The 25,632-nt window shown below is 44.2% G+C and overlaps 1 protein-coding gene across 2 annotated transcripts; it reads left to right on the forward strand.

Moving 5' to 3' along the window:
* Nucleotides 1-9,811: 9,811 nt before the first annotated feature.
* Nucleotides 9,812-25,549, forward strand: LOC106573697 (WAP four-disulfide core domain protein 1). Of its 2 annotated transcripts, XM_014148982.3 has the most exons (8): nt 9,812-9,961; nt 13,027-13,399; nt 23,417-23,615; nt 23,795-23,878; nt 23,977-24,117; nt 24,200-24,250; nt 24,342-24,407; nt 24,577-25,549. In XM_014148982.3, exons 2-7 carry the CDS (start codon nt 13,289-13,291, stop codon nt 24,404-24,406), a joined length of 651 nt encoding a protein of 216 aa, XP_014004457.3. In that variant the 5' UTR covers nt 9,812-9,961; nt 13,027-13,288; the 3' UTR covers nt 24,407; nt 24,577-25,549. The 2 variants fall into 2 exon arrangements, with proteins under 2 accessions (XP_014004457.3, XP_014004459.3); XM_014148984.3 differs by lacking the exon at nt 9,812-9,961 and having other exon boundaries at nt 12,819-13,399; nt 24,534-25,549.
* The last annotated feature ends 83 nt before the right edge of the window (nt 25,550-25,632 follow it).

The following is a 25,632-nucleotide window of genomic DNA, read 5'->3' on the forward strand; positions in this document are numbered from 1 at the left end:
TATGTATAGTCTGGCCCAGGAGTGTGAAGGTGAACGGAAAGGCTGGAGCAACGAACCGCCCTTGCTGTCTCTGCCTTGCCGGTTCCCCTCTCTCCACTGGGATTCTCTGCCTCTAACCCTATTACAGGGGCTGAGTCACTGGCGTACTGGTGTTCTTCCATGCCGTCCATGGGAGGGGTGCGTCACATGAGTGGGTTGAGTCACTGACGTGGTCTTCCTGTCTGGGTTGGCGCCCCCCCCTTGGGTTGTGCCGTGGCGGAGATCTTTGTGGGCTATACTCGGCCTTGTCTAAGGATGGTAAGTTGGTGGTTGGAGACATCCCTCTAGTGGTGTGGGGGCTGTGCTTTGGCAAAGTGGGTGGGGTTATATCCTGCCTGTTTGGCCCTGTCCGGGGGTTTCATCGGATGGGGCCACAGTGTCTCCTGATCCCTCCTGTCTCAGCCTCCAGTATTTATGCTGCAGTAGTTTATGTGTCGGGGGGCTAGGGTCAGTCTGTTACATCTGAAGTATTTCTCTTGTCTTATCCGGTGTCCTGTGTGAATTTAAATATGCTCTCTCTAATTCTCTCTTTCTCTCTTTCTTTCTCTCTCTCGGAGGACCTGAGCTCTAGGACCATGCCTCAGGACTACCTGGCATGATGACTCCTTGTTGTCCCCAGTCCACCTGGCCGTGCTGCTGCTCCAGTTTCAACTGTTCTGCCTGCGGCTATGGAACCCTGACCTGTTCACCGGACGTGCTTGTTGCACCCTCGACAACTACTATGATTATTATTATTTGACCATGCTGGTCATTTATGAACATTTTAACATCTTGACCATGTTCTGTTATAATATCCACCCGGCACAGCCAGAAGAGGACTGGCCACCCCTCATAGCCTGGTTCCTCTCTAGGTTTCTTCCTAGGTTTTTGGCCTTTCTAGGGAGTTTTTCCTAGGGAGTTTTTCCTATCCACCGTGCTTCTTTCACATGCATTGCTTGCTGTTTGGGGTTTTAGGCTGGGTTTCTGTACAGCACTTTGAGATATCAGCTGATGTACGAAGGGCTATATAAATAAATTTGATTTGATTTGATTTGTAGTCAGCAGCAATCAGTTTAGCAGTTACACCGGCTAAACTAGCTAAGTAAGTGAAACTGAAACTGAAAAAATATATACTACAAATTACAGCTCTCTCTCTATCTCTCTCTAAGCTAGCTAACATAGCATCCCTCTCTGTTTGAGCCGGGTGTTTGAGTAGGCTAAACTAGCTAGCTGCATAAGCAGTTTAGCAGTTACATTGGCAGGCCGCAGTGGCAATAAATTAATAAAACCAAAAGCTTACCTTAGCCAGCTAGCTAACATATGGCATCAAAATGTTGAGAATCTGACTTCCCCCTAGCTGATCATTGTCTGCAACCAGCTCTGATCATGAAGTAATGAAACAGGCAGGAAGAGTGAGCCCCTCTGTGGTGGTCGGCGAACCCTCAACCTTCTGGCCCGTAGCCCTGCATAGCATCAACTGTAACACAAAAGCAAAGTAAATATCCACGTTTATAAACACAAGGTTGCAACAGTTATTGTTATTTGTGGTCGTAAAGATAATTTAGAGTTAATTTTATGAGGGGGGCACAGTGTTTTATTTATTTTACAGTACAAGGGAAGGGTAGTGTAAAAATATGTTCTACACCTTGCACTACTCAGTAGCCTACACTCTCAGCTGGAGCTGCAATTTCACCTTCTCCATGGCTGTCATCTACAAATCTATTTGGAGACTGTGTTTTTCATTTACAAAGATTACATCAAGATAGCTAGCTAATAGAAAATTAGCTAGCTGGTGACAATTCATTTAGCTAAACAGTGTGTAAAGTTAGCTAGCTAGCAGCTCAGTTTAGTTTGAAATAAATATACATCGCAGACTGTCGGCCACACCTGATAACTTGAAAACCAACACTTGAAACTAGCACAATAAACAGCACCCCTTCTACAGGCGTGTGGGGTTGGTTCTTGAAATGTAACATCCAATCAAAATCTTGCTGCTGGGAGCCAGCGGACCATTCAAACAGTTTTTACAATACAAAATTCTCTAGACCTCCAAGGGAGGCATGACAATGACGTGAATTTGAAGGTAAAGCAACGCACAATTTTAGCCAGGGTGATGTAGGGACACCACATAGTTGTCATTTTTTATTTAACCTTTATTTAACTAGACAAGTGAGTTGAGAACAAATTCTTCTTCACAATGACAGCCTACCAAACCCTAACCCGGACGACGCTGGGCCGATTGTGCGCCGCCCTATGGGACTCCCAATCACGGCCGGTTGTGATACAGCCTGGATCCTGCTGGGTATAGTCCTGTTGTTGTGTCTCCTGGCCTCCTCCTTCCCTGAGTGCAGACTATGGCCTGGTGTTCGGACCACCGTTTCCATCCACATCCCTGTGCTGGCTGAGGTGGTGGGCGTGCAGCGACTGGGGACCGCCCTCAGAACATGTAACCTTGAGTAATGAACCTTGTGTGATTACTGTAACCATGTTCTGGTTTTAACTGAACATCCCCTTGTGTAGCTAACCACCGGGGGATTTTATATCTTCCATGAAAGGTCATCATCCTGTAGATTGGGGCTTTAACTAACATTCATATACAGAGATACTATATTCATTGACGGTCACAAATATATTTCATTATGCTTTACAGTTGTGTTAATTTCATGGGCTATTGGTCTCATGATAAATGTCTTTTTCTGGGATGGGTTTCCTCTCCATTGACTTCCTCTTCTAACACACACGCTTCGCTCCAGCTCTTTGTCTGAATGTAAAATTATGTTTCACAGACTATGATTCTTCACAGACCTTGTGAACAACTGCACTCACAGCATTAGGTAAAAATAAAAACAGCAAAGGCACTCTTAAAAGTAAACTCTGGTCCAAAACAAATAGAAAACAACCTTGTGGAAGAATACCAACAGTACAATAGATGTGCCCCACCACCCACAGAATATCTCTGATAACCATAGCATTTGGGGTTGTTTACTGAGCTGGTAACATTTTGCCCCTCTCGGTCTAAACAATAGCAGTAAATATAGCCTGCCAAATCAAGGCTTGGTTTGGCACCACACAGCTCGGACATGCCAGAAAGGGTCGTACCTTATAGCACATCCAACACTAAATCAAGTGGAAAAACCAAAGTAAAAACATGACTTTCATTGTGGCTCTAGCTTTTCCAGAAGGTCTCTCTCTCACTCACCATTACTCTTCCCTCTGATTAAACAACACTACTGCTGAGAGAGAGAGAGAGAGAGAAAGAGAGAGAGAAGCGGTTTCAAAATATCACAAAATTCTGTTTCAAGTTAACATAAAGAAAATTGTGCTAAATATACGTTTTATGTTGATTGTAAGCAAGATATGAGTTGGCTTGTGTAATTCTTAAACAACTTAGTGTCTGGAAATAGTAAGCAATCCTTGGAGTGAGGGGAACAAAATACTTAGATCACATAATTAGCGAAGAAAACTATTATATTTGTTCACCTCCTGCATCCTCTCTTGTCTCCTTTTGAAAAAGGTCAAAGTTAATCGAAGAGAGTCAACGAGGAGAGTGAAATGCGCTTGCTTGAAATGAGACGTTTTTTCTCCGCTCATGCGTCATTAGGAAAATTACGTTTTCAGGGTGGATCCCAAAATAAATGTGTAAAGTGGTCCAAATAAATTAAGTTAGTTGTGAAAGACATGTATAGAAAAAACAATAAGTAGCATATTGTTTTTAAAACGTGTACATGTATTTCTCCTCTGAGAAAACAAATGCTGATTCATCGGTGTGGCAGATTTCAAAACTCTTCCGCGGTAGGATGCACGAGTATCCTTGATGAAGTGGCTATCAAGGAGGGGACAACAATCTTCTGTTTGCATACTAACGAATACACTCCTCGACCACTCCACCACTTATCGATTTCCGGGTCACGGAGAAGAGAGGACGGAGAAAAGAGGATGGAGGACAGCCTTTTTCCCAAATGAGAAAACCCTAGAGAATTTGTAACTGTAGGTGGAAGAATGAGATGGAGAGGAGACAGGTGGGGCTAAGCCCTAAGGAACTTCCTGAGCCCAAAAGTGCTGAAGAGACAGGAGAGGAAAGGCCTCACCAGTCAAGAACCTCAACAGAATAGTGACAATAACATTCAAGATTTATCTTCTAAACTGTTTCTGCTGAAACTACTGCCTTACAGCACTGGTGGTCACCTCTGTTCTGCCCAGAGTTTAAATGAGCTAATAAGGAAATAGCCCCTAAACTCTTCCGGATGGCTTGAAGTATCACAACAACTATGCAGGTATTCACTTTTGATTCACTACAACAACAAAAAAAATGGGATAATGACCAAAATAAGGTTAATTCCTCCACAATAATGCTTTGATACCCACACATTCAAATATCTGGGACAGGTTTGATAATTCCAACACGTACTCCCTCTAGTGGAGCTTAGAGGTATTTTAAAGCAGAGTCTATGGCTAAACTCAGTGGAATCATGTCAGAATATATTTATTGCTGGAGCTGGCACTAACTCACATGATTTAGATAATGAGTGTATCAGTTGTAAACCATTTTGTGGATCAGTAGTAATAGAGGGAATAACCTTTGCAGTAGTAAAAGCTACAGCTGACCAAATACACATTAAAAACACATTAACTCACTGCCATCATAAGGGGAAATTAGATTGTGTAGGCTACTGTGAAACATTGCTCACAAAGGTAAAAAATTCAATTGTTCTTTATCATTGGGAATGCCAGAGAAAAAAAGGTCTCTCTGTTTTCTCAGCTCTGGAATGTTTTGTGCAAAATATGCATCAAAGATAAGTAAACTCTACAGAACTGCAATAACAAAGGTGGCCTGATAAAAATTATACCCCTGGAATAACACAAATAAGCATTAATAAACATGTCACCTTCCATAAATCTAGAATAATAAACTACAAACTGAGGTATAGCCAAAGTAAGCTGTTCCATAAACACTGGCCCAGGAATCTCCCACCACATACACACACACACAACGCATTCACATACACACACACACGCACACACCCACGTGCACACACACATGCATGCATGCACAAACACACTGAAACACACACACACACACACACACACACACACACACACACACACACACACACACACACACACACACACACACACACACACACACACACACACACACACACACACACACACACACACACACACACACACACACACACACTGAGAGCCCCGTCTGTGTAAGATGGTTGTCTCCCAAGGGAAGAGCCCACCTATTATCTTACAGAGGACTACCAGATCAAAGAAACAAATTACCACAGGATTTCCGTCCCATGGAACTAAAACTCCTATTCTCTGTTGTAAGTGGATGTTTCATCTTTTGATCACTTTCCAGTCTGAACTATCTAAACCCACATCTCTCTTACTTGTTTGAGCATATTGTATGCATTGTAAAAAAATACATGTTGATATAAGGCTAACATTCTTTAAGGTCCCACATGTGAAAACCTTTCTGAGCATCATATTTCCTCCATTCAAATACACAAGCCCTCAGTGCTATACTGGAACAAATGGTACAGTATACGACAAATTAAGATAACTGTTGGAATCCCGCTTGAGTGTATACAGCCACTGAAAGACATAGCGTAGCACATATGCTTCAAGTTACGATGCAGGGACAGTAAAAAGTAGGAAAATACATTTCTCACCTACAAGACGTCTTTACAGAGAGACAGGAGATAATAATATGTTGGGAAAGTGGGACATGTGACCTCAGACTTAAACTCTTATAAAGCAGGAAGACAGGAAATCCTTTGATGTCCTAAAAAACTCCCAGATCCACCTCCCCTCACGTTCTCCCCCAGTCTCTACCACACCCCCAACCCAACCCCCCTTCATTTTGACCTCACTGTTGGACACCTGGGCAGACGGTCACTATACTAACGGCGGGTTTAAATGTTTGCTTTGACCTTGCTTTCAGGGGTCACCTTGTGGAATTCCAGGCAGCTACCTGAGTTCAAAGGGCCCCCGGCTATATGCGTAAGGGGAGAGAGGGACAGCTGGAGGCAGAGAGAGAGACGGAAGGAAAAGGAGGGTCCAAGTGAGGCTTGAGGAATGTGGCAAAAGTAAGGAACAGACAAAGAAGTAAAGTCACTGAGAGAGAAGTTGGTAAGAGGAGGGAGACGAGAGGAAAGGGGGAAATGATGGAGGGAAATAGGGGGCAGAAAGAGAGGTGGAGGGTGAAAACGGTAGATAGAGGTCTAGGTTAGAGGGGGGACAGGATAATCCCCCAGCCCAGTGTGGATGGCTCCCTACAGTTCCTAGGGGTGGCAGAGCGGCACTGATTGGGGGAGATCAGGGAAAAATGGCCTTAATGAGTTGTGATTGGGCCAGCTGCAGGGGGTTAGGATAATGAGCAGCTACAAGCACGAAGAGCCTCCCAGATGAGCAGTTAAGACCTGCTATAGCGTCTTTCGTTAGTGAACTTGGGGGAAAAGTTCTAAACAAGAGGGAAAGTGTGATGTGAACATGATGGTAATTTTATCCAATTTAAATCAAAAGTAAAACTCAAAAGTGTACAAGTTCAAAATCCTAGACTCAAAGTGAATAAAGACTGAAAACTTAAAAGCCAATTTCTTGGCCAGTGTGGTCAACCGAAAGCAAATATTTCAAGTTGAAAAACAATTATTTGAGTTTACCCATGATGTTGTACAACCATTCCAGTCTGTAAATCATTGTTTCAGTGGAATATATATTTATTCTAGCTCAAGTTCAAACCCAGGTAGCACATTTTGTTCCTTGGAAGTTGTTGGAACTCACGTTTTAGGTTTCCCATTCGTCCTGAGCGGTAAAACTGAACGTTTTTTTTTAAACATTCTGAGAATGGAAGTGAACATTTTGCCTATTCTGGGTGACCCCTGGCACTGGCTGAGAGAAAGGAAGGTGCAAATTAGTGAGATAGAAGGGGATTGGGGCAGGTGTGGACAGACAAGGAGTGGCTGTCTCACCGCAATCCCTGCTTCAAGACGCAGCCTGAGATTTCCCAACTAGCACAAATGTTCTGAGAACCTGGATGAGACTGTGGTTGTCCTATGGCTATTTTTCATACAACCTTCGCACAACTTTCCGGGAATGGTGCAGGATAGTTGCTTGGCTTCGGAACATTCTCCCAGGTTCTCAGAGTGTTTTGTCTAGCTGGAAAATCTCAAGCTGCCTCTTGAAGCAGTGATTGCAGTGAGACAAGAGCCAAACAGATGTGTTTAGTCTCTGAGCGCCACACCTTGTCTGTCCACACCTGCCTCCCTCCCCTCCTATCTCACTAATCTGCACCTTCCTTTCTCTCAGTCAGTGCCAGTCTGCAGCTTCAAACAGCTGCACTACTCAGGCTCATCAGTGCTTTTGTGTTTCCTAGACCCCCCCCCCCCCCCGCCCACCCACTCACTCACTCACACGCATGCATACAGTCACATGTATATACCATCCCCACATACTCACTCACACACATCCATATAGAAATTAAAACGTCCTTAGACAAACAAACACTTGTGTATGCACATAACCTTTAACATAAGCACACAATAGAGTATACTATAAACCATGCATCTGTATTTTTATTTAACTAGTCAAGTCAGTTACGAACAAATTCTTATTTATAATGACGGCCTACCCCAGCCAATCCCTAAGCCGGATGACACTGGGCCAATTGTGCGCCGGCCTATGGGACTCCCAATCATGGCCGGTAGTGATACATCCTGGAATCAAACCAGAGTCTGTAGTAACGCCTCTAGCACTGAGATGCAGTGCCTTAGACCGCTGCACCACTCGGTAGCCCAATATCTGGAGGAGAGTAAGAGATTTGTGCACAAATCATTTTTCCATTACCAACTTAAAAGCCCATGTGAAAACAGTACAGTTAATGTAAGGGACTGTAATGGAAGCTGATTGGTTTACCAATTTGTCATTGCTGATCCCTGACCCAGTGAGTCCTGCCCTGATTGGGTCTCCAATTTGGGGAACATTAATGAAACTACTTCCTGCACCCTGCTGCCCCACTGACACCATGGAGGGTCACAGCATGCCAGACCTGGCTGATGTTACACATTAAGTGAAAAAACATACACATCTTGCCACACACAGACACAGGCAAAATACACACACAAGCACACATGTACACACGTCCCACACATTGAATCCAGTCTTTCCCAGATGGTATTATGTGATGAAATGTTGCTCTGATGGGCAAATGCACTGGGGCAAATGCACTGGGGTCTGCTTTAACATCCTCCCTTCGTCATCAGAATCTCCCTCTTCTTCCTCAGTCTCACCATCATCCCACTCAGGTCCGAAATGCTGTGTGACATGGCTGTCCACCATGGTCCAGCTGCAGTGGCGGTTTGTGCCGTTTAAGATGAGGGAGGATGATCATATTTTTCATGAGCATGTCATTGATGTTCCATTCACCCAGCTCAATGTAACATTGCTAGGTTTAGGCTACTACATGATATTCAAATTGTTCCTGTACCCATCATGAGGTCGCTACAATTAAAGTTTACAACGTAAGTGCACAGGTTGAGAGAATTTTGAGTGATCAAGGTGACAGACAGTGACAAATTCAATACCGCCTGCACACTCTTGCCTGCATCTAGCTGATCTAGGGTGTAATAATTAGCCCAACAGTTGCAAATCAGAGTTTATATTGGTCAAATTCAGGTATGTACATCTCCATTTTGTTCCGTTTGCTTCCATTTAAGAAACATTTCTCAACAGAATCGGTGGAATGAATACACCCCTGATCACACGCAAACAGTTCACTTTAATAGTATCAACATAAAAACAGCATAATCACTTTGCTCATTGTATATATAATTCCTTCTTGCAATTATCTACGCGCTCTCATCTTCTAAGCTTTTTGCTTCGCTTGTGGATTTCAGTGCACAACACATCAGCTGTCTGTGATCAGGCGAAACAAAAACATTCCAAGCCAAACCTTCATATCATGACCGCTAACCGTTACACACAGCCTACATTGTTGGTACGTCATAGTTAACTAGAACTATTAGAACTAACACGTTAGTAAACCCGCTACAATCATGCAGTACAGTGTACTGAAAGAAAGAAGTTTAGCAGTTACACTGGCGGGCCCTGGTGTCAATCAATAAATAAAAGTTTACCTTGACTTGGAAGAGTTCCAGTGTTGGATAGCCATAGCCAGCTAGCTAACACAGCATCCCTCTCTGTTTGAGCCGGGTCTTTGAGTAGGCTAAACTAGCTAGCTGCATTTGCCAGCTATGTGAAAGTTTAAAGTTTCACTCGCTCGCTCTCTCTTACTTCTCCTTAATTTAGGAAGAAATGTATTTGTTCAAAACTGTTCAACTATTGTCTTTCTCTCTCTTTGAGTCAACTACTCAAAACATTTTATGTACTGCAGTGCTAGATAGCTAGCACTAGATTCATTCTAGTGCTAGCTACTAGATTCATTCTCTGATCCTTTGGAGGAAGTCCTCGGAAGTTGTCATAATTACTGTGTAAGTCTATGGAAGGGGGTGAGAACCATGAACCTCCTAGGTTTTGTATTGAAGTCAATGTACCAGAGGAGGGCAGAAGCTATCTGTCCTACAGCTAGACCATGGTGCTACCCTACAGAGTGCTACTGAGGCTACTGTAGACCTTCATTGCAAAACAATGTGTTTTAATCAATTATTTGGTAACGTGAATATATTTAGTAGAGTTTTATCTAAAAAGGGTGGTCCTCCCCTTCCTCGGAGGAGGAGCCTCCACTGTCCAGCTGGCCTGCATTAGAGCAGCTGAGATCTGCGATCCACCATGGTTGGAAAGAAGCATGTGATGTGTGCAGAAAGCCATCTCTCCTCTAACAGAAACTTCCCAATCTCCAGAGAACACTGCCTCAGATCAAAGGAATGTGATGCTTGGATTTTATAAAAACTCTCACCAGACTCCAAAATAGAAGGTACAGGTCAGTGAGTGTGTGTGTGTGTGTGTGTGTGTGTGTGTGTGTGTGTGTGTGTGTGTGTGTGTGTGTGTGTGTGTGTGTGTGTGTGTGTGTGTGTGTGTGTGTGTGTGTGTGTGTGTGTGTGTGTGTGTGTGTGTGTGTGTACACGCATGCATCACTGAATCTGTTTGCAGTATCTCTCTACACTGCGTGGGAAAGACTGGTGTTAGGAAAACCAATACATTCAAACAGCCACAGGTCACACTACATTCAAACAGCCCACTGCCCCAAAGGACAAATAGGCTACAATCATAGTGTGCAACAAGACGCTATAAGAATTTATAACAATCAGCCAGGTCACCGTGATACAAGTCAGTATTGGTCGTTCATGTCTGAGGATGTCGGGAGATGACATGGAAACCGGACACCAGGGGCAACAGTGAGTGCTGTTACCTTCAAGTAGATTTCTGTTTTGCTAGGGTGTTGTTGACAGGGATGGTAGCCAGTGGTGTCATACTTGAGTAAAAGTAGAAAATGACTCAAGTAAAAGTGAAAGCCACCCAGTAAAATACTACTTGTCTAAAATTATTTGGTTTTAAATATACTGAAGTATCAAAAGTAAAAGTAATTGCTAAAATATACTTAAGTATCAAAAGTAAAAGTACAACAATAAAAAAATCCTTATATTAAGAAATCTTTTTTATTTTTTTAAGGATAGCCAGGGGCACACTCCAACACTCAGACATAATTTACAAACAAAGCATTTGTGTTAAGTGAGTCTAACAGTGACAGATCAGAGGCAGTGGGGATGACCAGGGATGTTATCTTGATAAGTGTGTGAATTGGTCCATTTTCTGTCCTGCTAAGCATTCAAAATGTAACAAGTACTTTTGGGTGTCAAATGTATGGAGTAAAAAGGACAAGTTGTCAAAAATATAAATAGTAAAGTGAAGTACAGATACCCCAAAAGACTACTGAAGTAGTGCTTTAAAATATTTTTACTTATGTACTTTACACCACTGATGGTAGATGGGTGTAAGCATCTAGCTCTGGTCCCACCGGTTGAATGTTCAAATCTAGTGATAGAAAGTTGTTTTTTAGATTTTTGTTCTAAGCCTATCCCAAACCTTAACCATAAACCCATGACTAAACATAACCCTAATCTGAAAAATTCAGAGTTAATGCCTAAACCTAACCTGCTTAAACATTTCGAAATTTGATGTTTGGAACAACTTTTAAATTTGACGTTTGAGAAACATGGATGAACGTTTAATTCTGACATGAGACTGTGAGAGCTTGTTGTAACAAACACAGAGACACACAACATAGTCAGGTCCTGTTTCATGTGAAGAGGCACCCAGGCTTCGTGTCAAGCTTCTCTGAGTCAAGTTCTTCAGTGTCCTTGCTGTAGAATGGGAGGATCATGACAAAGTGTTGTGCTGGTGTGCTGGGGTTTAGGCTGGTGGGTGGACTGGACACAGGGATGTGTGTTTTGTAGCTCCATGCAGCTGTTGGCTCCAGGGGAGGGAGTGCCAGGCATCCAGGCGTGCAGGGGGCTGCAGCTGTCCCACGGGGGGACAGGGGTGTGTGGGGAAGGTGGGGCAGTCTGGGGTCGCAGTGACAGTGATGGGTGACCCCCTAACCCCACGGTGTAGAAATTAGACTGACTGCTGTCTGCATGGAGCACAGCCACGTCTAACACTGAGCTGTATATAGACTGGCTATAATCAACAGTCCTATAAACACCACTCAACAACTCTACCCCTGCTGTATTATGGGGATATAATAATGGGCATATACCAACAACCAACATGACACAACCATTCCCTAAAGCAGGGGTGTCAAACTCATTCCGTGGAGGGCATAGTGTCTGCTGTTTTTTTTTTTTTTTTTCAATTAAGACCTGAGGGGAGTTTCTTACTAATTAATGACCTTAATTCATCAATCAAGTACAAGGGAGGAACGATAACCCGCAGACACTTGGCCCTCCATGGAATGAGTTTGACACATGTGCTCTAAAGAGTTTCATCACGTGCTGATCTGAGCTCCAAATATTGCATGCATTGTGCCTCTCTGAGTTATGTAGCTCCATAGTCTTTTGTTTCTGCTGTTATTACTGTAGCTACTGTATCACATTACCTGTGCTATCGAGCCAATGCAGTACCCAATTCCTGGCAGGAAACATCACATCATTCCATCATCAGCGGTGATTGTAGCCATGTCTTTAAGCAACTCTTCCCGACTTATACCCCATCCAGGCTCCGCTGGGGACAGACAGGCATGTCTCTCCCTTGCTCTATTCTCTCTCTCTCTCTCTCTCTCTCTTTTGTGTTACTATAGCTAGGGCCCCATTGTGACATAAGCCTTGCTCCTGTAAAACTAATAATGACAAAGATTTGTACAGGCTTAGCATTCTTTCCCCCTTTCAATGCAGGATACGGGAATGAGGGGGCCAGGGGGCTGAGGGGATTTAGGTAGTGAGAAGGGTGAGGGGATATGTCCTAGTTTGAGAGGGAACATGCTATTTCACAGACGAGTGGCCCCTACTCTGGATCACGCAACATGCTTTTATTCTTTCTGGTTGAATGCCTACATTATCCTCTCAACATACAGCCTATTCAGGAATGCATAGTCATGGCACTCCCAGTGACTTTCTTACAGTATATCATGAATTTCCTATTCCCACAAGTTAGTCATTATGTAAAATGTATGCATATATAGTTAATACTGTAATATGATATACAGATTTGACTAAATTCAGTAACCCCTTTACAGTATACTAAACATCTTTCTCACTCTCTCTCTCTCTCCCTCTCTCTCTCTCTCTCTCTTCCCCTCCCTCCTTTGAGCTCCCTCCTCCTTCTCCCGCTCGCTTTCTCCTTCCCTCTCTCTCAGTGAAAGGCAGACATGTGCTTGCCGTGCCAGCAGACCGATTTAACCCTCTCCTCAGAATAACTAATGCACAGACAGCTGGCTTACCCTCCTTGACTCCCCTAACTATCTCCCTCTTTCTTTTCCCTCCACAGTGGCTCTATTAATTCTTTCTCCTCCTTTCCTTTCCTCTCTTCTTATTTCCCCTGCAGTTTCCCCTGCTCAGACGGATAAAAATAATTGTCCTATAGCAGAGCTTGTGTAATCGCTGGCTTCACAAGCACGGGAGCCACTGCCTCAACACCGGCCCAATAAGGAATACCAAGCACTGGACTGAACACCACAGTGTTGAAGAAAAGGAGAGAACATTTTCTAAACTCCAAGGAAGAAGGATACAGTAAGGAATACAGAGAGTGACAGAAGAAGAGAGAAGAAACAGAGTGAGGAGTGCAGGAGGAGTGAAGTGTTAGGACCATGCCTGGCTGTCACATCCGGACGCCCCTGATGTTGGTGCTCTGCATGCTGGTGCTGTCCTGTGGGTCAGGAGGTGCCCGGCGGATCAGAAAGAGAGGGCTTAACCAAAAGGTGGGGTTTAGACCTGATATGAGTACCTTCACTGCAGCAATACTCTCTCTCTCTCTGTGTGTGTGTGTGTGTGTGTGTGTGTGTGTGTGTGTGTGTGTGTGTGTGTGTGTGTGTGTGTGTGTGTGTGTGTGTGTGTGTGTGTGTGTGTGTGTGTGTGTGTGTGTGTGTGTGTGAAGAGAGAAGGTAAAGCTGGTGGACATACAATACATACACTGTTTTGGCAGGGTGGCGTAGTTTGGAGGTTTTAGCAATAGCAGCACCATGGTTTCATGAATGCTGTGTAGTCCCCTGTGTATTGTCCTCTCCACTCTGTCCTGGCTATGTTAGGAGTGGAGGAGTGACGGACGGTCATGCAGAAGACTGAACACAGAGAAACAGAGCATGGCCATTGTCACAGAGGGGTTTCTGTAGTAAGAGCAGCAGACAGAGACAGCGGTGGAGAGAGAGATGGGAGGCAGAGAGAGGGGCTGTAGAGGCGCACAGGATGGAGCTCTCTTTTTCCCTCCAGAGCAGCAAAGCAGAATGAGCAGCTGGCCAGCACAGCCAACAATCTGCTAGCATGGGGAAAACATTACAATAACCACAGCTTCCATTGATTAGAAACACACACCTGGTTTTGTATCACATCTAGGGGGATACTCTCTGATCCTGATACTCTCTGATCCTGTCTGGACATCAAATCTAATTTTATTTGTCACATGCTTTGTAAACAAAAGGTGTAGGCTGACAGTGAAAAGCTTAGGTAGCGGTAGAGTGATAGGGGTAAAGGTACGTAGGGGTAAAGTGATAAGGTATAGGTAGGGGTAGAGTGGTAGGGGTAAAGGTACAGTAGGGGTAAAGTGATAAGGTATAGGTAGGGGTAGAGTGGTAGAGTGGTAGGGGTAAAGGTACGTAGGGGTAAAGTGATAAGGTATAGGTAGGGGTAGAGTGGTAGGGGTAAAGGTACAGTAGGGGTAAAGTGATAAAGTATAGGTAGGGGTAAAGTGATAAGGTATAGGTTGGGTAAAGTTGGGTAAAGGCGACAGGATAAATAATAAGCAGTAGCAACAGCGTTTGTGATGAATCAAAAGAGTTAGTGCAAAGGGGGGTCAATGCAGATAGTCTCTGTAGCTATTTGGTGAACTATTTAGCAGTCTTATGGCTTGGAGGTAGAAGCTGTTCTTAGGGTCCTGTTGGTTCCTTGACTTGGTGCATCGGTATCACTTGCCGTGCGGTAGCAGGGAGAACAGTTTTTGACTATTTTTACACCGCCTGGTAAAGAGGTCCTGGATGTTAGGGAGCTCAGCCCCAGTGATGTAATGGGCCATAGGCACTACCCTCTGTAGCCAGATGCAGCCAGAGAAGATGCTCTCAATTGTGCAGCTGTAGACATTTTTGAGGATCTGAGGGGGAAGAGGCGTTGTAGTGCCTTTTCACAACTGTTGGTGTGTGTGGACCATGTTAATTGATTCTTGATTCTTCGCAATGTTGTGCTGCTATTTTTATTGACTTGGCCAAAGCTTTTGATACGGTAGACCATTCCATTCTTGTGGGCCGGCTAAGGAGTGTTGGTGTCTCTGAGGGGTCTTTGGCCTGGTTTGCTAACTACCTCTCTCAATGAGTGCAGTGTATAAAGTCATAACATCTGCTGTCTCAGCCACTGCCTGTCATCAAGAGTGTACCCCAAGGCTCGATCCTAGGCCCCACGCTCTTCTCAATTTACATCAACAACATAGCTCAGGCAGTAGGTAGCTCTCTCAACCATTTATATGCAGATGATAGTCTTATACTCAACTGGCCCCACCCCAGATTTTGTGTTAAATGCTCTACAACAAAGCTTTCTTAGTGTCCAACAAGCTTTCTCTGCCCTGAACCTTGTTCTGAACACCTCCAAAACAAAGGTCATGTGATTTGGTAAGAAGACTGCCCCTCTCCCCACCGGTGTGATTACTACCTCTGAGGGTTTAGAGCTTGAGGTAGTCACCTCATACAAATACTTTGGAGTATGGCTAGACGGTACAATGTCCTTCTCTCAGCACATATCAAAGCTGCAGGCTAAGGTTAAATCTAGACTTGGTTCCCTCTATCGTAATCGCTCCTCTTTCACCCCAGCTGCCAAACTAACCCTGATTCAGATGACCATCTTACGCATGCTAAATTACGGAGACGTAATTTATAGATTGGCAGGTAAGGGTGCTCTCGAGCGGCTAGATGTTCTTTACCATTCGGCCATCAGATTGCCACCAATGCTCCTTATAGGACACATCACTGCATTGTATACTCCTCTGTAAACTGGTCATCTCTGTATACCCGTCGCAAGACCCACTGGTTGATGTTTATTTATAACACCCTCTTAGGCCTAATTCCCCCCATCTGAGATATCTACTGCAGCCATCATCCTTCACATACAACACCCATTCTGCCAGTCACATTCTGTTTAAGTTCCCCAAAGCACACACATCCCTGGATCGCTCCTCTTTTCAGTTCACTGCAGCTAGCAACTGGAACGAGCTGCAACAAACACTCAAACTGGACCGTTTTATCTCAATCTCTTCATTCAAAGACACTTACTGACAGTTGTGGCTGCTTTGCGTGATGTATTGTTGTCTCTACCTTCTTGCCCTTTGTGCTGTTGTCTGTGCCCAATAATGTTTGTACCCTGTTTTGTCCTGGTACCATGTTGTGCTGCTGCCATGTTGTGTTGCTGCCATGTTGTTGTCATGTTGTGTTGCTGCCATGCTGTTGTTGAAGGTCTCTCTTTATGTGGTGTTGTGTTGTCTTTCTTGTTGTGATGTGTGTTTTGTCCTATATTTTTATTTAATTTATATTTATTTTTAATCCCAGCCCTTGCCCCTGCAGGAGGGCTTTTGGTAGGCCGTCATTGTAAATAAGAATTTGTTCTTAACTGACTTGTCTAGTTAAATAAAAAATAAATAAAAATAAAAATTCCTTAGTGATGTGGACACCGAGGAACTTGAAGCTCTCGACTCGCTCCGCTACAGTCCCGTCGATGTGGATGGTGGCATGCTCGGCCCTCCATTTCCTGTAGTCCACGATCAGCTCTTTTGTCTTGCTGACATTGAGGGAAAGATTGGTGTCCTGGCACCACACTGCCAAGTCACTGACATCCTCCCTATAGGCTGTCTCATCATCATTGGTGATTAGGCCTACCACTGTTGTGTCATCAGAAAACGCAATGATGGTGTTGGAGTCGTGTGGCGCCACGCAATTGTGGGTGAACGGAGTACAGGAGGGGACTAAGCATGCACCCCTGAAGTGCCCCCCCTGTTGAGGGTCAGCGTGGCAGATGTGTTTATGCCTACCCTCACCACCTGGGGGCAGCACGTCAGGATGTCCAAATCATCAAACCAAACTTTATTTATGTAGCACATTTCAGACATGAATGCAACGCAATGCACTTTGCAAAAAAATAATAATAAATGAAAATAAAAACAGAAATATTTACTATACAACAAACACAAGGGAATAAAAAAACTAAAGAATAACAAAAACTGAAAAACTAAAAAAGCACCCTAAGGAAAAGCAAAAAAAGGTGTGTTTTAAGATCTCTTTTGAATATGTCCACAGTTTCAGGTTCTCTGGCAGGCTATTCCAGAGGCTGGAGGCATAGTAACTAAAGGCTGCCTCTCCATACATGTTGGTCCTAGGCTTTGGGATAGTTAATTGGTCAGTGCCAGATGACCTGAGGGACCTACTGGGTACATAACTTAAAAGCATGTCTGACATGTATTGGTTCACAATAGTGGATTGATTTAAAAACCAATAGAATAATCTTAAAATTAATTCTAAAACTCACAGGCAGCCAGTGCAGAGACGTTAAATCCGGTGTAATGTGTGCTCTCTGTCTGGTCTTGGTCAGTACCCGTGATGCAGCATTCTGTTTGTTTTGTAGTTTACCAATGGCAGGAGAGCATTACAGTAGTCAAGACTGCTTGTAATAAAAGCATGGATGAGTCTTTCTGTATCAGCCTGAGATAGAAACAGCCTCACCGTGGCAATGTTCCTCAGGTGGTAAAAAGTTATTTTGGTCACATTCCTAATATGTGATTCGAAATTGAGCTCAGAATCTAAAATGACACCTGGTGTTTTATCTTTATTGCCCAGGATCCAGTTGCAGAGGGCGGCGTTCAGTACCAAGGTCCCGAGCATAGTGACGAGCTTGGAGGGCATTGTGGTGTTGAACGCTGAGCTGTAGTCAATGAACAACATTCTCAAGGAGGCCTTCCTGTTCTGTTTCTGGGCCATCTGCCTCGGCCTCTCAAGACTTTTATGTCCTCCCCAGGTGATTCTCACATCTATATTTACCATCTCATAGCTACAGCTCCATATCAATGGTAGCAATAAGGAAATTAATCCCATGGGATTGGGCTGTTTGTGTGCTGAGACATCAGAACGAACAAGATTGGAAGAGGCATCCTAATTTTCCTCATTCCAGTATGTCAGCCAAATTCATTTACTAAACTATTCCAAGATGGCTGCACTCAATGTAGGTTATAATCCCTCTAGTGTAGCCAGTAAATACCACTCTCTATATAAATAGGAGAAGAAAAAAAATACAAATATGCATAACAAATACAAAATATAATATGGTTTTGGCATACAGTAAAAAAAATATTCTGGAAGAAATCCACAGGTGGTAAAGTCTGTTTCATACTTGGTTTGAGTAAACTTCTGTGTCGGTCAGAGTTAATACACTTAGCCCACTGAGGCTTTGATAGGAGTTATGAACATTAATCTCAGTCAGATGATATCATGTGAGGATGTCTGGACATTACTGTACACACCCACAGGATTATCAACTCCCCGCTGAGAGCAGGCTGGAGAAGCACCCCCACAGCTCTCTGTGATAGTGATAGTCCAAACATCCATCAAGATAAAACAACATGGTAAAACAGTTAGTATAGAAGCAGGCAGTCACCTGCATGGGTGATATGTCTCAGTCTAACTATTAAAAAAGAGCATTTGTCTGGTTACATTCCATCCTTTTATACATTAAGGTCAAAACCCGCCAGCTGTCAGTCAATCAGTTAGTCAGCCAGTCAGTGACTCAGTCAGTCAGCCAGTCAGTCAGTGTTATGGCAGGAAATCAAATCAAATCAAAGTTTATTTGTCACGTGCGCTGAACACAACAGGTGTAGACCTTACCATGAAATGCTTACTTACAGGCTCTAACCAATAGTGCAAAAAAGGTATTAGGTGAACAATAGGTAAGTAAAGAAATAAAACAACAGTAAAAATATACAGTAGCGAGGCTATAAAAGTAGCGAGGCTACATACAGACACCGGTTAGTCAGGCTGATTGAGGTAGTATGTACATGTAGATATGGTTAAAGTGACTATGCATATATGATGAACAGAGAGTAGCAGTAGCGTGAAAGGGGAGTTGGCGGGTGGTGGGTGGGACACAATGCAGATAGCCTGGTTAGCCAATGTGCGGGAGCACTGGTTGGTCAGCCCAATTGAGGTAGTATGTACATGAATGTAGAGTTAAAGTGACTATGCATATATGATAAACAGACTAGCAGCAGCGTAAAAATAGGGGTGGGGGGGCACACAATGATAATAGTCCAGGTAGCCATTTGATTACCGGTTCAGGAGTCTTATGGCTTGGGGGTAAAAACTGTTGAGAAGCCTTTTTGTCCTAGACTTGGCACTCCAATACCGCTTACCATGCGGTAGTAGAGAGAACAGTCTATGACTGGGGTGGCTGGGGTCTTTGACAATTTTTAGGGCCTTCCTCTGACACCACCTGGTGTAGAGGTCCTGGATGTCAGGCAGCTTAACCCCAGTGATGTAGTGGGCCGTACGCACTACCCTCTGTAGTGCCTTGCGGTCAGAGGCCGAGCAATTACCGTACCAGGCAGTGATGCAACCAGTCAGGATGCTCTCGATGTTGCAGCTGTGGAACCTTGAGGATCTCAGGACCCATGCCAAATCTTTTTCGTTTCCTGAGGGGGAATAGGCTTTGTCGTGCCCTCTTCACAACTGTCTTGGTGTGTTTGGACCATTCTAGTTTGTTGTTGATGTGGACACCAAGGAACTTGAAGCTCTCAAACTGCTCCACTACAGCCCCGTCGATGAGGATGGGGGCGTGCTCGGTTCTCCTTTTCCTATAATCCATAATAATCTCCTTAGTCTTGGTTACGTTGAGGGATAGGTTGTTATTCTGGCACCACCCGGCCAGGTCTCTGACTTTCTCCCTATAGGCTGTCTCATCGTTGTCAGTGATCAGGTCTACCACTGTTGTGTCATCTGCAAACTTAATGATGGTGTTGGAGTCATGCCTGGCCATGCTGTCGTGGGTGAACTGGGAGTACAGGAGGGGACTGAGCACGCACCCCTGGGGAGCTCCAGTGTTGAGGATCAGCGTGGCAGATGTGTTGCTACCTACCCTCACCACCTGGGGGCGGCCCGTCAGGAAGTCCAGGATCCAGTTGCAGAGGGAGGTGTTTAGTGCCAGGATCCTTAGCTTAGTGATGAGCTTTGAGGGTACTATGGTATTGAACGCTGAGTGGGAGCCAATAAATAGCATTCTCACATAAGTGTTCCTTTTGTCCAGGTGGGAAAGGGCAGTGTGGAGTGCAATAGAGATTGCATCATCTGTGGATCTGTTTGGGCGGTATGCAAATTGGAGTGGGTCTAGGGTTTCTGGGATAATGGTGTTGATGTGAGCCATTACCAACCTTTCAAAGCACTTCATGGCTACGGACGTGAGTTCTACGGGTCTGTAGTCATTTAGGCAGGTTGCCTTTGTATTCTTGGGCACAGGGACTATGGTGGTCTGCTTGAAACATGTTGGTATTACAGACTCAATCAGGGACATGTTGAAAATGTCAGTGAAGACACCTGCCAGTTGGTCAGCACATGCCCGGAGCACACGTCCTGGTAATCCGTCTGGCCCGCAGCCTTGTGTATGTTGACCTGTTTAAAGGTCTTACTCACGTCGGCAACGGAGAGCATGATCACACAGTCGTCCGGAACAGCTGATGCTCTCATGCATGCCTCAGTGTTGCTTGCCTCGAAGCGAGCATAGAAGTGATTTAGCTCGTCTGGTAGCCACGTGTCACTGGGCAGCTCGCGGCTGTGCTTCCCTTTGTAGTCTGTAATAGTTTGCAAGCCCTGCCACATAAGACGAGCGTCGGAGCCGGTGTAGTATGATTCAATCTTAGCCCTGTATTGACGCTTTGCCTGTTTGATGGTTCGTCACAGGGCATAGCAGGATTTCTTGTAAGCTTCCAGGTTAGAGTCCCGCACCTTGAAAGCGGTAGCTCTACCCTTTAGCTCTACCCTTGCAACATGAACTGGTGCTAGAGCAAGGCTGGTCTGGAGAACTTTCTAAGCACAGGGGATCTCAGCATGGGAAGGAGGGTGGAGAATGGATGCTGTTGTATTACAGAAGAAAGAGATACGGATCTAAATAACATGGTCAATGCATAAGTATGACTATCATTAAATAATCAGTGCAATCCATACATCTATTTGGGGTGTACGAATGTATCACATTGCACATCGTTTCACTGGAGAAGCTGAGTGGTGTGCTTCCTGGAGTTCTAGGAATCAGGATGTGTCTGATCTAAGGACTAGATACAGTACAGACGTCAATGGCCTGATTACAGTTTACATCACAGTCTGGAGCCAAATAAGGTCTCTGATGGCTTTAGCCCACTCTGCTGAATCGCTCAGCTTTGAAATCCCTGCCCTGGAAGAAATCAATATAACAGGTCTGCTGGTATCTCTGTGGCCCAGCAGGAAGAGACCAATGACTGTAAATAAACAATGTGGGACTGAACATCAAACAGACACATGCAGCACGGCACAGTACAGGACATGGTAGGGCAGCTTGGCATTCAGACTGATAGACAGGAACCGGATATTCTACTTCCTCTGCTACTGAGATCTGAGGAGAAACCATGGGAACTGAGCACATAATGAACCATGGTCACTGTAGCTCACGTTGTCCAATCACATGGATAATCAGCCTCACTCTTGTACTTTAAACCTGGAGTTGTCTGAACTGCATTTGTAAAGATACAGGGTAACATGAGGATGAAAGTGAATGGCCTACTTTGTCTCCCATAATCATTACCTGTAAATTTGTAAACATGATTAGAATCCTTTTGTAGACCCAACAGCATTGTGACGTGATTGGCTTCTCTTTGAGATACTGTAGGATAGGCTAATATAGCTCGGCCTAGAAACCCTCAGGAGACAGTCAGAAGATCTGAGAGATGATGGATCCAATCTGGCCAATGTGGACCACAGCTGCTAAAAGCATGAATTCTTTGAATGAAGAGAGCCCTGATGTTGCCTGATGACTCATCCTGAATTTAACTCTGTTGCTCTATCGATCGCTCCATAGAAACGTTAGTTGGCGTGTTGTATGGCCAGAGCGATGTGGATGGGTAGCTAGGCAAGCTCTGATAAGGTCAAAAGCTCTAAAGATTCATTTTGAGGAAGGAGAATTGCTGTAAAGCGCATAAAAAATCTGGAAGTGCTACTAAGACATGGTCAATTAGCATAAAATCAGGATCAATAACCTAACCAAGGTCAGCACTGTGTTACTTTTACTGCAGTCACACTGACATGGAAGGAAAGAAAGTAGTGCACTCGTGTGTTGCCATGCAAAAGCTACAAGTTGATCCAGTCACTGAGCCATGGTAAGACCTGGCACCCCACCCACCAGGCTGGCAGCTGACAGAGCAAATTATTTGTGTGTTTATTACAAACATGCATTCTGTGTCAAACACCAGCGCCAAACATTTGCTTTCGTTTTTACGGTTGGTTTGGAAGAGCAGTCGATTAGCCTGCCAAATAAACAGCGCAGTTTTAACGATCACGTGCAGTCCGCAAGCCCATTATCTAATTAGTGAGAGGGGGAAAAACTCTCAGAGGGCCCCTGGCACAGTCTCTCTGTCAGGGGGAAAGGGACAGGGACACCTTACCTGGGCCGGCAGGGCATCCACGTCGAGAGCAGCAGGATGTGCACTTGAAATTACAGTGTCTGGTCTGGAGCTCTATGATAAAGATGGGCTTTGGTTAACATTGGCCAGACTACATGGAACATATGCATTCGGAATGGAGTTGGCAGAGTGAGCCCCTCAGAATGAGACTGTGTGGTTGGTCCTGTACAGTAGGCTAGCTCAACTGCAACTGGAAAACGGACCTGACTGTATCTGTTGCTGTGCCAGAGCAGCTCCTCTATGGAATAGCACTTGGAAAATATTAGGAAAGACCCACAAACGCTACCTCCTTAGCTCTATGGTTATAAGCACATCACATACAGAGATAACAAACCTGAATAAACCAGTGTTTGACCTATAAAATCCTCCAAGAAGTAGTTCACACCATAGGTGCATGGAAATAGTTGAAGTTTATTGAACCGAGCAAAGCAGTAAGTACAGCCATGGCTGTATTACACAACTGATTATGTAAGTGTTTCACAAGCTCCATTAGAGAAAATCACAGACCACCACTGTTCAGGTGAGGTGGAGAATGTGTGTTTGGCACTATCATATTTTCCTGTATCACATTCACATTCTGTTCCTAGACCGTCACTGAAAATAAGAATCTGTTCTTAACTGACTTGCCTAGTTAAATAAAGGTAAAAAAAAAAAATATTAAATCCCCCTTGACTTTTAATTTTTTATTTGATATATTTAACCTTAACTGACTTGCCTAGTTAAATAAAGAACAAATTCTTAGCCTTTAGTTCTTTATCGCTCTACATATTTAGAGTGAAGGTCAAGGTGTTTACTAACAGGCATGATAGCTTAACACAGGAAATATAACAAATGTTGCACCAAGTATGTTACAAAAATCCATTACCGCCACCTGCTGGTCAAAGGTGTAGGACAAGCACATGTCACAATTCATCTTTGTAGGCCTACTGTATGTACAAAAAGACTCCAGCAATCACCTACTATGTTGAAAATGACCCAGGTCTCTCTATGTTTCAGCCTCAGGATAGTAGACTGCACATTTCTGTTCAAACAAAGTCATTCTGTTATCTCCTCTAAGGACTATGAGTACCCAAACCAGCAGTCCCAATCCACGCAGCACCAGAAGAATGACCGCTGCCCACCCCCACCTCAGATGCTGCCGGAGAGGGCCTGCGAGGTGCCCGGCTGCCGCTCTGACTCAGAGTGTGAGCGCCACAAGCGCTGCTGCTATAACGGCTGCATCTACGCCTGTCTGGAGTCAGTGCAGCCCCCACCAGGTAAGCGCCACTGATCTAGATGACAGTACACAAAACCACACTTATCGACCCATATGACGGCACGCATGGTCATACATAGCGTGGGCATGGTTCTAACCATTGGTACTAGGATATGCAGTAAAATTCTGACGATATCATTAGGATCAAACTTACCAATGATGTCTGTTTGTGTTGACCAGTGCTGGACTGGCTGGTTCAACCCAAGCCTCGATGGCTGGGAGGGAATGGCTGGCTTCTAGACGGTCCAGATGAGGTACTGCAGGGTGAGTAGCCTGGAACATCACCATTAAAACAGACCTGATCGCTACACCATCAGTGTGTGTTTAGTTGACCTCTGACCTGTGTGTCCCCTGCTCTCCAGCGGAGGCCTGCAGCACCACAGAGGATGGTGACGAGCCCCTGCACTGTCCAACAGGCTATGAGTGCCACATCATCAACCAAGGAAACCCCGCCGCTGGCATCCCCAATCGGGGACAGTGCATCAAGTCTCGTGGCAACTCTGGTAAGGTCCAATTCAGTCAGACATTTAATGTAGTTCTAAAAACTGGCATAATCACGAACTAGAGGTGCCATTTCTCATCTAGATGGACGTCCCATGAGGCAAAAGTCCTATAAGGACTATAAGGATTACTTGGGTAAGTGTGGTGATCAACTGTCCACTATACTCCATAATTATACTGCTAGGGTCTCTTTTACATGAACATGCCTGTCATTTCTCCACTATAGGAATTGGAAGCAGCTCTAATAATGCAGTGGCCTATGAGAAACACCACCACAAACACATGGGATGAGGTAGGTGTTATTGGGATGCCATTAACGAAAATAAGCAAGAGGACAGAATACAGCCTATATTGTTTGCTATGACTGAGCTATCAAAGGTCAATATAACAATCTATAATAACCATTTCTATCTGACAGATAGTTTTGAAGAGACTACCAGATTTTCACTGTCTCTCCTCAGATCTTCAGATACCTCAACACAGAACCTCAGCTATCAGAGCCCACATATCATACCTCTCTTGACAATGGAACACAGAACAACCAGACAACCTCATGGTGCTTTACACTTCCCATGTCTGGCCTGGGGAAAGGAGGAAACCAAGTCTTCAGTTCCTTCTTCTTCACAAACTGGCATACCCCTTTGGTTGTAATAATGCTGCAGGCAGGGTTTTAAACAATACTTTAACAGATTTACACACACACAGAAACATGCTTTGGTTTAGTCATGGGTAAGACGTAATGGTGTTATGGTTGAAAAGGAGAAATGAACAAGACACAAAGCCCCTTTATTGATCAGTCTCAAACAGCAAAAAAAATAAAGCCTTTTATCTATACACAATATCAAAGTAGATGCACTGAAAAACCCCACAACCAGACACACACACTTATCTCATAGAATAAGGACTATGTGCTGCTGTTGGCCCTCACCCTTCAGGATGAAGATCCCATAAACACACAGACCAGGAACAGACCCAGAACCACCAACACACTCCATACATGATTAATGAAATAACTTCACAGCTGCCCTCCACTCTGCTTACATGTCAATCATGGTGGGAGAGCAAGCGGGGCCTTATACCAGTATGACCCCATCATCCACACACAGTAGCTGTTCAGTGTTTGTATCGACTGTACATGAAATTGAACATATTCTATTCAGTATATTCAATCAGTCAGTCCAAAAATGAACATTAGTATGACAGAAAGACAGGTGTGAGTGGTTAGGAATATCCATGTCTGGATTTTAGTACATCAAATGGTGCTCAGTCTCTTCTAACAGAACAATAAGCTGGTCTACATGACTAAATTCCACAACTAATAAGCTAGAGGTATGAACATGTAACCATTTTCTGAGGGAGACAGTAATATCCAAATGTCAAACTGGTGCTGTAATGTAGCTTTGTGTATTACAAATAAACTGTATGTTTGAGGAACGGTCTGCTATTTACATTATTGTAGACTTAACCATGAGACAAACTTTACACCGAAACCTAACCATTCAGGATTGCCTGTCCTT

The sequence above is a fragment of the Salmo salar genome, chromosome 16, assembly GCF_965601325.2.
Source record: "Salmo salar chromosome 16, fSalSal1, whole genome shotgun sequence".
NCBI lineage: Eukaryota > Metazoa > Chordata > Actinopteri > Salmoniformes > Salmonidae > Salmo > Salmo salar.

Bases quoted from the DNA above. Each gene is read 5' to 3' on its own strand.
- LOC106573697 (XM_014148982.3), top strand. From the start codon at position 13,289: ATGCCTGGCTGTCACATCCGGACGCCCCTGATGTTGGTGCTCTGCATG. The intron at 13,400-23,416 runs GTGGGGTTTAGA...ATCTCCTCTAAG, and splicing joins AGAGAGGGCTTAACCAAAAG to GACTATGAGTACCCAAACCA. The intron at 23,879-23,976 runs GTGAGTAGCCTG...CCTGCTCTCCAG, and splicing joins TCCAGATGAGGTACTGCAGG to CGGAGGCCTGCAGCACCACA.